Genomic DNA, 12,633 nt, shown 5'->3' with positions numbered 1-12,633 from the left:
TCATTCCCATTCAGCTACTCAAAAACAAACTTTATGGGTGACATGTCAGCATGCCACTTTCACTTAGGATGTTAAAGCAAGGTTATACCTGCTGCTCAGATAAAAGAGATCCCAAGTCACTATTCTGAAGAGGAGACAGAGTGGGGGCAGATGTGCTGGATGCAGTTATCAACAAATCCCCTGGCAAATATTTCTCCTTTAGTCAACAATAATAAACAATATTTGCTTTCTTACACTGCTGGCTATGGGAGCTTACTGTAAGAATATTCTTGGTGTATTTATTATATCACAACAGCAGCTGCACTTTAAATATATCTGAGAATATTGCATTTGATGCAAAACACCTGTTGCTGCCACCCAGGGGTGGAGATGTCAGAGATGGTGTGATGTGGCTAGGTTGGGGCTGACCCCTTCTGTCAGTGCTGCCTTCCAGTGTTTGCTCGGTAGAAGGCAAGCTGGATTATGTTTATCTGCGGTTGCGCTAGTGCATGATGAAGAACTGCTGCAGGCTTGTTCTTGCAGAAACGTGGCTCCAGGACAACATCCCATGCATCACCAATCTGCACGGCATTACACTCAGGGGCTTGGGCACATTTTTTTGAATGACTATATCTTATACTGCTCTCGTGATTATATGTGCTACACTTGTCTTACCCTGTGTATGACTGTTACAGTGTTTTGCACCTTAGCCCCAGAGGAATACTGTTTTATTTGCCTGTCTTTATGTGCATGCTTAAATAACAATTAAACTCAAACTTGAAACATCCAAGAGGATGTTATATTAAAAGGCAGTTGAGTGTCAAAGTTGACAGAGGTATAGAAAAAAATACTTGCAATAATTTGCAAACTGAATGTGCCTATTACGTTCAAAAACTTACTCAGGAGTAACAGCTAAGTTCAAAGGGGTCAATGTCCCTGCACATAAACATAACTACAAGGGAAATCATAGCAAAACATATTATTGGTCTGTTCATAATACAAAACAGCAGTCTAGGTAACCGATGATGACATTTTAAAGAGCTAAGCTGAATATAATCAACAGTTCATTAACAATTCCTCATTCCTTGCCCTGTAGTAGGAACCCCAAATTTATATTGATGTTTATTGTTTTTCTGCACCTGGCAATATTACCTCGTCAATAAAAGTTAACCCATTGTTGTCTTACATCGGGCATGGTAATATTTACTGGTGAAAGACAACAAACTTTTGCATTTAATATATGTAAGACATTTTATAAAATATATACTCAGTGGCCACTTCGTTAGGTATACCTGCTCATTAATGCAAATATCTAATCAGCCAATCACGTGGCCAGCAACTTAATGCACGGTCAAGAAGTTCAGACCAAACACCAGAAAGAAATGTGACCCAAGTAACCCTGACCATGGAATGATTGTTGGTGCCAGATGGAGTGGTTTCAGTATCAGAAACAGCTGATACTGGGGTTTTCATGTACAACACAAAAAAATATCAGTGAGTGGCAGTTCGGGGATGCAAATGGATTGTTAATTAAAGATGTCAGAGAATTACCAGACTAGTTCAAGCTGACAAGAAAGTGACAGTAACTCAAATAACCATATATTACAACAGTGGTTTGCAGAGAGCATCTCAGAATGCAAGGCTCATTGAACAGCAGCAGCAGCAGACCACACCGGGTTCCACTCCTGTACCTGATAATGTGGCCACTGAGTGTGTATCTCATTGCATTACGAGGGAGAGCCAAGAGCTGAATAACTACCTGATTACCTCCTTGACCATGGCATCCAAACAAAGACAGGTGAGCTCCTATAGGACTATGATCTGGCGCATTGTAATCCAGGCATTCAGAATGAATCCCTTCTGAGCGGATCTGAAAATAGTGCCACATTATTAAAAATTATCAGATAAAGAAAGATACTGTAAGTAACTCATAATACATGCTGGAGGAACTCAGCAGGTCAGGAAATATCTATGGAGGGGAATAATCACTTGACATTTTGGGCCAACACCCTTCATTGGAACTGGAAAGGAAGGGAGAAGGTGGCAGAATAAGAAGGTGGAGAGAGGGGAAGGAGTACAAGCTAGGTGGTGATAGGTGAAGCCAGGTAGGTGAGTGGAAGAGGGCACTGAAGTGAGAAGCTAAGAGCTGACAGGTGGAAAAGGTAAAGGGCTGAAGAAGAAGGCATCCAATTAGACAGAATGGACCATGGGAGAAAAGGAAAGAGGAGGAACACTAGGGGGAGGTGACAGGCAGGTAAGGAGTAGAGAATAGGTAAGAGGAGAGTCAGGGTGGGGAATTCAAGGGCGAGGGGGAGGGGGAAGTAAAAATTACCAGAGGTCAGAAGAATCAATGCTCTTGCCATCAGATTGGAGGCTAACTAGACAGTTGTTCCTGCAGACTGAACGTGGTCTTCACGTGCCAGTAGAGGAGGCCATGGACCGACATGTTGGTATGGGATTGGAGTTTGGAATTAGAATATTTGGCCACAGGGAAATACTGCTTGTTGCAGATGGAGTGAAGGTGCTCGACAAAGCGCACCTTCTGCGTCGGGTCTCAACAACGTACAGACGTCCACTCCAGAAGTGCCGACCCAGAGAGATTCGCAGGCGAGTTATTGCCTCACTTGGAAGATCTGTTTGGAGCCCTCATTGCTAGTGAGGGACAAGGTGAATAGGCAAGTGTAGCACTTCCCCCATGGATAAAGTGCCAGAAGGGAAATCAATGGAGAAGGATGAAAGAGCAAGTGAATCTTGGAGAAAGTGATCCTGTGGAAAGCGGAAAGAGGTGGGGGGGTGGGGGATGGTGAGGTTAAGATGTGTTTGGTTGAAGATGATGCGAGTTGCAGAGAATGATGTGCTGGATGCGGAGTCTCACATGGGAGTAGGTAAGGACTAGAATTCCACTTCTGTTAACATGCCGGGAAGATGGAGAGAGGACAGAAAATGGAGGAGACATGGAGGAGGACAGCAAATGTGGAGGAAAGCCTATTTTTTGAAGAAAGAGGGCATCATATCTATTCCCAAAATGGAGTAATTTATATATCCATCAGTCATTAAACACTAAAGGATCAAATTAAGTAGCCTGTCCTTATGCTAAAAATAAAATTGTTGTGGTATTTTCAATTCTACTTCACTGGTGGTTATCAAATGTTACTTCTCACTTAAAATCTATGTAATTGGATTGGATGCCACTCAATTGTTTGGTTCCTCTGAAATTTCAGATTCTGAAAATGAATACCAGGCCCAGTTCTCCTCTGTGACCTTGAATATAGAATAATATTTCATTTTTGGATCTCCTTATGACACAGGAGGAGGCCCAAATGGCCTTTCAAACAATTCCATCACGTAAGGGAGAATTATACCTGCAGCAAATACACTCTGAAAATATTTTTCCCTAAACTTGCACCACCACTCCTGCGTTACAGAACTGAAACACATGTCCAGAAGACAAATTCCCTGAACTTGAACTGTATTCTTCGATATCTAGGAGGAGAACAGTTTTAACGGTATCAAAGATTTAATACTGTAATTAATTTAAGGATTTTAATCATTAATTTCAGGGAAACTTCTTCAATCAGAGGGTGGTTCAAGTGTGGAACAGTATGCCAGTGGAGTCATAAATGCAAGTTCAATTGCAACATTTAAAAGAAGTTTGGATAGGTACAAGAATGGGAGGGTTTGAAGGATATGGTCTGCATGCAGTATGTTGGGACTAGGCAGAAGATTATGTCAGCATGAAGGGCCTGTCTCTGTGTTGCTGCGCTCATTGACTTAAGTATTTCCAAGATCTGCATAAGCTTAATAAAGGGAACAAACACTGGTGTCACTGATAATGATTTCTGCAACAGATGAGCTGAGTTGGGCAACATCATGGACACAGAGGAATACTTTCTTATGGAGACAGTTTGAATCAGAACTTCAGCTGGCCTAAAACATTTCATTACTGAGCAGCCCGGTGGAGCTTAATATAGTAGGGGAACATTAAAAAGAGTGTGGGAAGAGAATGAGAAAGTAAGATTAGGTTTGGTGACTCATAGGAGACAAACAATAGCATAAAATATGTTAGAATGTTCTATTTCTGTGCCAATGCGAACTCTATTGGGTGCTGTTATACTTGAAGATTAAATAATACTTCCAAGTCAAGGGAAATCAAATACTGCATAAAAGCAAAAGGAAGGGTATAATAATATAGCAAAAATTAATGAGAAGCCAGAGCTTTTAAAAAAACAATAACAGACAACCAAACAAGCAATAAGGAGAGAAACGATAATATATATTGGGAAGGTAATTGATAACATAAAAGAGATTACCAAATGTTTATTCAGATATATAAAGTGTAAAAGAGAGGCGAGAGTGAATATTGGATCACTGGGACATGATGCCAGTGGGATAATAATTGGGGTCAAAGAAAAGGGGTTCGTGCTTCGCATCAGAATTCACTGGGGAAGGCATCTGCAACACACTGGAAATTCAAAGCATCGGGACAGAAGTGAGTGTAGTCACTATTACTAGGAGGAGGAGTTTGGGAAGCTAAAAGTTCTAAATCACTTGCATCAGATGGACAACACCCCAGGGTTCTGAAAGAGATAGCTGAAGATATTGTGGAGGCTTTAGTGGTGACCTTCCAAGAATCACGAGATTCTGGATGACTGGAAAAAAAATTACAAATGATACTCCACTCTTAAAGAAGAGAGGGAGGCAAAAGTCAGAAAATTATAGCTTGACTTCAGTGGGTGGCAAGATGTTAGAGGTTATAACAAAGGATGAGGTTTCAGAAGTACTTATAGGCACATAACAAAATAGACTGAAGTCAGCATACTTTCCCTAAAGGGAAAACTAGCTTGACAAGTCTGCTGGCATTCTTTGAGAAAGTAACAGGCAAGAGAGATAGTCAATGAATATTGTTTATTTGGACTTTCAGAAGGCCATTAACAAGATACCACACATAAGGCTGATAAACAAGATAAGACCCCTATAAGACCCCTGGTATTACAGGAACAGTACTAGCATAGACAGAAGATTGACTGACTAGCAGAAGGCAAAGAGTGGGAGTAAAGGGGGCCTTTTCTGATTCGCTGATGACTAGTGGTGTTCCACAGATATGGTATTGGGTCTACCTTTCACATTGTATATTGATGATCTGGATGATGGAATTGATGGCTTTCTCACCATTTTGCAGAAAATATGAAGAGGTGTGGAGGGGCAAGTAGTGCTGAGGAAGCAGAGTGTCAGTAGAAGGGCTCAGACAAGTGAGGAGAATGGGCAAAGAAGTGGTAAGTGGAATATAGTATAGGAAGTGTATTTTCATGGACTTTGGTAGAGGGGTTAAAGGCTTAGACTATTGTCTAAATCGGGAGAAAATTAAGAAACTGAGGCGCAAAGGGACCTGGGATTCTTTGTGCAAGATTTCTTAAAGGTTACCTTGCAGGTTGAGTTGGTAGTAAGGAAGGCAAATACAATGTTAGCATTTATTGTGAGAGGACTAGAATATAAAAACAAGGATGTACAGTTGGCCCTCCTTATCCACGAGGTATTGGTTCCGGGACCCCTCATGGATGTTCAAGTCGCTTATTCAACGTGTACCAATGGGGTGGATCTTAGGACCCAGCAGAACCCCAGAACTTATTAACCTGTCTCAGTGCAGTGGACATTAGGACCCAGCGACAGAGATCTGAATCCACAGTACTTCTGTTCACGAAAATAATCACGATAATGATTGAAAATGAAGTGGAAATAATAAAGTGATCGGAAAGAGGTGAAACGCCATTGGAAAGGCGTTAGGCTACAGTCAGTCAACGATTGGAACAATTTTAAAGGATGAAGTGAGAAAGGCCCTGCCCCGATGAAAGCTACAATTATTACTAAGCAATGCAATGGTTTAATTATGGGGTTTTGGGTTTTTGATCTTCCACATCAACCCGGCACAGTACAGAGAGCACTCAGGAGTGGTCTGTCACTAAATCGAACCCGGAGCTGAAACATACGTTCTTAAGTGTTTTATATGTATAGAAAGGTAAAATATATACTATATACAAAGACAAACATTTGACTAACTGACGCTAAATAATACTGGATGTACCTATTCCAACTTACTTAGTAAGAACTCCTGATTTTTTTCGATCCCGGTCCATGATAACCCACGCACATCTTCTTGTATACTTTAAATCATCTCTAGATTACTTATAATACCTAATACAATGTAAATGCTATGTAAAATAGTTGTTATACTGCATTGTTTAGGGAATAATGACAACAAAAAAAAGTTTTTACATGATCGAACAACAAGAGCTGGAAGAGCACTTCCGCATTTTCGTGATTCGCCTTTGTTTGAATTCGTGCATGCGGAATTCGTGGATAAGGAGGGTCGATTGTAGTACTGAGGCTTTATAAGGCATTGGTCTGCCATTTAGTGTATCATGAGCAATTTTGGGCTCCATACCAAAGAAACAATGTTTAGTTAGAGGGTGGTGAATTCATTGCTATAGATGACTGTAGAGGCTGAGTCATTGAGTATATTAAAAGTGGAGGTTGATCGGTTCTTGTTCCTAAGTGTGTTTAAAGGTTGCATGGGTAAGGCAGAATGGGGATGAGAGGGAAAATAAATCAGCCATGACCAAATGGCGGAGTAGATTTAATGAGCTGAATGGACCAATTCTGCTTCAATGTCTTAAGGTCCAAGTCTCAATCATTTCACAAATGCATCCTCTCTTTACAGCAGAAGAGGCTTTTCAGTTTGTCCTCAAATCTCTGAATAAGTTATCCATTATTTCTAGCCCCATGCCTTTCTGAACAGCTTTTAAAAAACCTTCCACCTAAAACACAGGAGCCAAGGAGCAGCTTATCCAACAGAAATGGATTGAAGAGAAATAATAATTATCCTTCTGTTTACCGCTCCATGCCAGTTGGGACGATCCTCTGGTACATGTAATTCTGGGTATACTGTCTTCAAATACCAGCTGAAACTGTTGCATTGCAAACGATCTCGGAGTAGTTTCCTTTCAGAAATATCCCCATATTTTTCCTGCAATGAAAGAAAAACTTCTGTGGTGAACAGTTCTAAATCTCATACAGATTAACTGCTCCTGCTTCACTCTTTAAAGCATCCAGTGCTAAAGCTGGAGTCTGGGATGATACTCTGTAAACAACAAACTAAGTAAAATTTAAACAGAAATTTAATTTTCTTCTTCCATCCAAATTATCCAGCATATTGCTTATATAGAACAATCTTTTTGAACACTATAGTGTACTTGCTTTTTCAGCTTCCTTGACCTTGGTTTCATTATAGGTCTCTGTTCCCCTATTGATTGCATCAATTATCATTAATGGCTCCATGATCCATTGTGGGGAATAACTTCACTTTGTCAGATAATGAAGTTCCATTGTGAAATAAGTAGGTGATCACAAATACTGGCACCTCACAGTTCATTACCTTTCTTGCAGGAGGATTTCGGTAATAAAAATGTACTTTGTATTCATCCATCCACACCTCAGCTGCTCGAACAGTATTCTGGAGGAAATTCGGTCGTGCATATGGAGCATGCTTTGGAAAAACATGCCCAACATGGGAGCAGGGATGGATTTCCAGGGAGCCTTTACATTGCCACACCTTTGAAACAATTTCAAACAAATTAACACAGAATTTATCATTAGCAAGGTACTCACAATCAAACTATGGAATGGAGACCATTCAGCCCACTGTGCTTTTGATAATGTTCATAGTCATCTTTAAATGATAACACTATCATTTTAGGGCCTTAAAATATAATTTTTAAAAAGCTGTCAGGGATAAAGGAATGGTTCAGTGAAATTTCCTGAGCTAGGCAGCCAAGGGTAAAAGAAGATTAAGCAGACTAGGCAGAAAAATGGTTTGGCACAGCCAAGAAAGGCCAAAGCCTGTTTCTGTGCTGTAATGGTCTATGGTTCTAAGTGGGGATGTTCCATAAATCAGAGCCAGAAGCGGTGCAGTTGAATTACATCATGTTGTGAAAACCGTTCCACTAACATTCTGCTTTAGCTTGGTTATCAGAGTGCCCCGTTAAACCTAAGCAACTGGTTATGGACAACACACAATTTTCTTGACTTCTCTGAATCCTGGGATGCTCAAAACAGTTACAACATTTAATTCTCTCTGTCTAGAATTTCTTTGTGACTTCTATAGTCAGAGCAGAAAACAGGCCCTTCATCCTGCCAAGTCTGTCATGTTAACGTTGCTAAAAAAAAACTATTTAGCAAAGTACTAGCTCTTTGTTAAAACCCCATGCCAAATTGCAAAATACAAACTCCCTGAATTTGCACTAGTATAACTACTTGATGGCTTCGTATGTTATTGTATTTCATCCTGCTGTACAATTGATCATCTTGGGTTGTAGTTTTACAATGGCAGCAATACAAGAATTCGGAGATTACCATATCTGGGTAGGCGATGAAAGGAAGCCAAGAGTGAGAAGAGGGAAAACTCTCATACACACAGGTAAACCTTTGATCCAGATGATACACACAATAAAACTGAATCAATAACTATATTGATCCTTTCCATACCATAACTCACTGATGATCTGAGCGTAGCCAGTCCAAAGTACATGCAATAAATCTAAAAGGTATCTGGAGTCAAACCCAGATAGAAAACATGGAGTGAAAGTTAAAGTTTCACCAGATCAAAACTACAGAACAGTTGCAGCAACAAACAATGGACCAAAGAATAGATGTGGAGATTGTAATATGCTGGGCAAAGAACTTCTTCCAGAGGAAGATGCAAAAGAAGTGGAACTGTAAGTGACTAAAAGGCATGAATGGTGAGACACACACAAATAGAAGGGAGGAGGCCACAGGAGGATAGAATAAAGGGTATTCACATATCTGGATAGAATTTAATCTTTGTTGCATCAAATGAGGCCATTATGTAAGATCCTAATACAGCATTCTGATCAGTCCCAATCCCACAGGTTATGAGGGTAAAGTACAAGCAGATCAGAAGAGAGAGAGTTCAAGGAACTACTCAGAAACATGGGTAATATATCCTGTTGGGATGCCACAGGGACAAGAAAGAAGTATTGTTGATGGAACAAGATGAACTATTGGCAATAATAGCAGCAGGCTCCAGCACAGCAACAGGGTTCGCAGTCACAGTGAAAAATAAAACAAACTGCAGATGGTTGGAACTTGAGATAAAAACAGAAAATACTGATATTCAGCAAGTAAGGTTTATCTCACTGAGTTAGAGGGTTATACTGCACAGATGAGATGATAATTAGAGTTGACATTTCAAGTTGAAGACATTTTATATTGTTACAGTAATGGTCTGCACTATACCAGGAGTGGAAAAATACATTTAAGGAGGAAAGCTTCAGTCAAACGCAACAGCAATAAGTTTCAGTCCTCATTGTTACACATCTACAAAAGCTGTGGATCACAAGCAACCATAATTCTGTAGGGAAATACAACTGCATTGTAAATCTGCTAATAGTGCTCAATGGGATGGAGGTAAAATGAGTGAACAGGATACTTAAGGTGGGCCTAAAGACCTGTTTCTTTGCCTTATGATTCTACAACATGAGAACAATCAATAAGACAAGGTATTGATATTCTCATGTGCGCTGTATAAACACAAATTTCTCTATAACTGAATCATAGGCAGACAGTATGAAGGAAGAGGAATTCAGCATAGAACATAGAATAGTACAGCACGTTACAGGCCCTTCGGCCCACAATGTTGTGGCAACCCTCAAACCCTGCCTCCCATATAACCCTCCACCTTAAATTCCTCCATATACCTGTCTAGTAGTCTCTTAAACTTCACTAGTGTATCTGCCTCCACCACTGACTCAGGCAGTGCATTCCACGCACCAATCACTCTCTGAGTGAAAAACCTTCCTCTAATATCCCCCTTGAACTTCCCTCCCCTTACATAAGTTGGAGACAATTCTTGTGGCGTTTGTATGCCAGTTTTGAAGGCCAAACAGGCTTGTCAGGACTTGTCTGTCAAGAGGGGGACTGTAGAAAATTGGGGAGGGTCAAGAATTTCTAGAACCAGATCCACAGCATTCTAAAGGGAGAGAGTGAACAGCCAGAGGTTGTGGTACATATTGGTACCAATGTCAAGGGTAGGAAAAGGGATGAAGTCCTGAAGAGAGAATATGGGGAGTTAGATGGAAGCTAAAAAGCAGGAAGGGAAAAAAAGGATGGATTACACCTGAACTCAAGGGGGATCAATATCCTAGCAGGCAGATTTCCTAGTGCTGTTGGGGAGGGTTTACACCAATTTGGCAGGGGATGGGAACCAGAATGATAGGGCTGAGGATGGGGCAGTTGGTATGCAAGTAGATACAGTGTGTAGTGAGGAAGGACAGACAGATGATGGAAGAATTGCATTCTGTGGGATGGACTGAAGCATTACATGGAGGCAATATCGAAAAGGGTGCTAAACACAGGGCTGAATGTATTATATTTGAATGCACACTGTAGACAGAATAAGATAGATGATCTTGTAACACAGATAGAGATTGGCAAGTATGATGTTGTGGACAACTCTGAGCTGTGGCTGAAAAAAGATCATAGCTGGGAACTTAATATCCAAGGATACACGTTGTATCAAAAGGACAAACAGGTAGGCAGACGGGGTGAGGAAGCTCTGTTGGAAAAAATTTAAATCAAATTCTTGGAAAGAGGATCAGAAGACCTAGAATCTTTGTGGGTAGAGTTAAGAAACTGCAAGGGTAAAAAGACCCTGATGGAAGTTATATACAGGCTTCCAAATAGTAGCCAAGACGTGGGATATAAATTACAATGAGTGATAGAAAATGCATGTCAAATGGGCAATGTTGCGATAATCATGGGAATTTAAATATGCAGCTAGATTTGGAAAATCAGGTTGGTGCTGGCTCCCAAGAGAGGGAATTTGTAGAATACTTAGGAGATGGCTTTCTAAGGAAAACTTGTGTTTGAACCCAGTAAAGGAAAGACAATTCTGGATTGAGTGTTGTGTAATGAACAGATTTGATTAGGGAGCTTAAGGTAAAGAAACCCTTTAAGGAGGCTGTGATCATAATATGATAGAACTCACCCTGCAGTTTGAGAAGGAGAAGCTAAAGTCAGATGTATCAGTATTATAAGGGAGTAAAGGGAATTACAGAGACATGAGTGAGAGGAGCTGGCCAAAGTTGAATGGAAGGAAATAAAAGCAGGGATGACATCGGGACAGCAATGGCTGGAGTTTCTGAGAGCAACTCAGAAGGTACAGGATAGATACTGTAAATCCTAAAGATGAAGAAGTATTCTAAAGGGAGGATGAGGCAACTGTGGCTGACAAGGGAGACAAAAATAGAATAAAAGCAAAAGATATACAATGTAGCAAAAATTAATTGGGCATTAGAGGATTGGGAAGCTTCTAAATATGAACAGAAGTCAAATAAAAAGACATAAGCAGAGAAAAGCTACCAAATGCTAATATAAAAGAGGATACAAAAATCTTTTCAAATATAAAAAGAGAGGCGAGAGTGAATATTGGACTACTGGAAATTGACACTGGAGAGTTGGTAATGGGGGACAAAGAAAAAGCAGACAAGCTTAGTTAATATTTTGAGTCAGTCTTCACTGTGGTAGACCCTAGCATTACGCCAGAAATTTGAGAGTATCATGGGGCAGAAGTGAGTGTCACTGGAGAAGGTGCACAGGAAGCTAAAAACCCTGAAGATAGATAAGTTGCTTGGACCAGATCAACTACACCCCAGTATTCTGCAAGAGGTAGCTGAAGTGATTGCTGAGGTTTTAGAAACATAGAAACATAGAAAATAAGTGCAGGAGTAGGCCATTCGGCCCTTCAAGCCTGCACCGCCATTCAGTATGATCATGGCTGATCATCCAACTCAGAACCCTGTACCTGCTTTCTCTCCATACCCCGATCCCTTTAGCCACAAGGGCCATATCTAACTTCCTCTTAAGTATAGCCAATGAACCAGCCTCAACTGTGGCAGAGACCCTAAGGGTTAACTTGCAGGTTGAGTCGGTGGTAAGGAAGACAAATGCAATGTTAGCATTCATTTTGGGAGGACTAAAATACAAAACTAAGGATGTAATGCTGAGGCTTTTTAAGGCATTGCTCAAACAGCATTTGGAGTATTGTGAGCAGTTTTGGGCCCCTTATCTAAGAAAAAATGTGCTGATATTGGAGAGTTACCAGAGGGGCTCACGGGAATGATTTCTGAAATGAAAGGGTAAACATAATGAGAACATTTCATGGCTTTAAGGCTGTACTCACTGGAGTTTAAAAGAATGGGGGGGGGGGGGGGGAGGGAGATCTCATTGAAACCTATCAGATATTGAAAGGCCTAGATAGGGTGGATGTGAAGAGGATGTTTCCTGTAGTGAAGGAGTCTAGGACCAGAGGACACAGCCTCAGAGTAGAGGGACGTCCATTTAGAACAGAGATGAGGAGGAATTTCTTTAGCCACAGGATGGTGAATCTGTGGAATTCATCGCCATAGACAGCTGTGGAAGTCAAGTTATTGGGTATGTTTAAAGTGGAGGTTGATAAGTTCTTGGTTAGACGGGATATCAAAGATTACAAGGAGAAGGCAGGATTGGGGTTGAAAGGGATAATGAGTCAGCCGTGATGGAGACTCAATTGGCCAAATGGCCCAATACCGCTCTGATATCTTA

General features: G+C 40.7%; 1 protein-coding gene across 2 annotated transcripts in view; it reads right to left on the bottom strand.

Annotated features, from left to right (window-relative positions):
* The window catches only part of poc1bl (POC1 centriolar protein homolog B (Chlamydomonas), like), a 40,120-nt gene that overhangs the window by 6,968 nt on the left and 20,519 nt on the right, over window positions 1-12,633 (bottom strand). For both annotated transcript variants that reach the window (XM_059972540.1, XM_059972539.1), the window contains exons 8-10: window positions 7,409-7,585; window positions 6,869-7,000; window positions 1,739-1,849 (exon numbers count right to left, since the gene is read on the bottom strand). In XM_059972540.1, coding sequence (XP_059828523.1) covers window positions 1,739-1,849; window positions 6,869-7,000; window positions 7,409-7,585 — 420 coding nt within the window. The remainder of the gene's footprint in view (window positions 1-1,738; window positions 1,850-6,868; window positions 7,001-7,408; window positions 7,586-12,633) is intronic.

This window comes from Hypanus sabinus, chromosome 6 (assembly GCF_030144855.1).
Source record: "Hypanus sabinus isolate sHypSab1 chromosome 6, sHypSab1.hap1, whole genome shotgun sequence".
Lineage (NCBI taxonomy): Eukaryota > Metazoa > Chordata > Chondrichthyes > Myliobatiformes > Dasyatidae > Hypanus > Hypanus sabinus.
The sequence above is the reverse complement of the archived record's forward strand: the minus strand, read 5'-3'. Positions and strand labels throughout refer to the sequence as shown.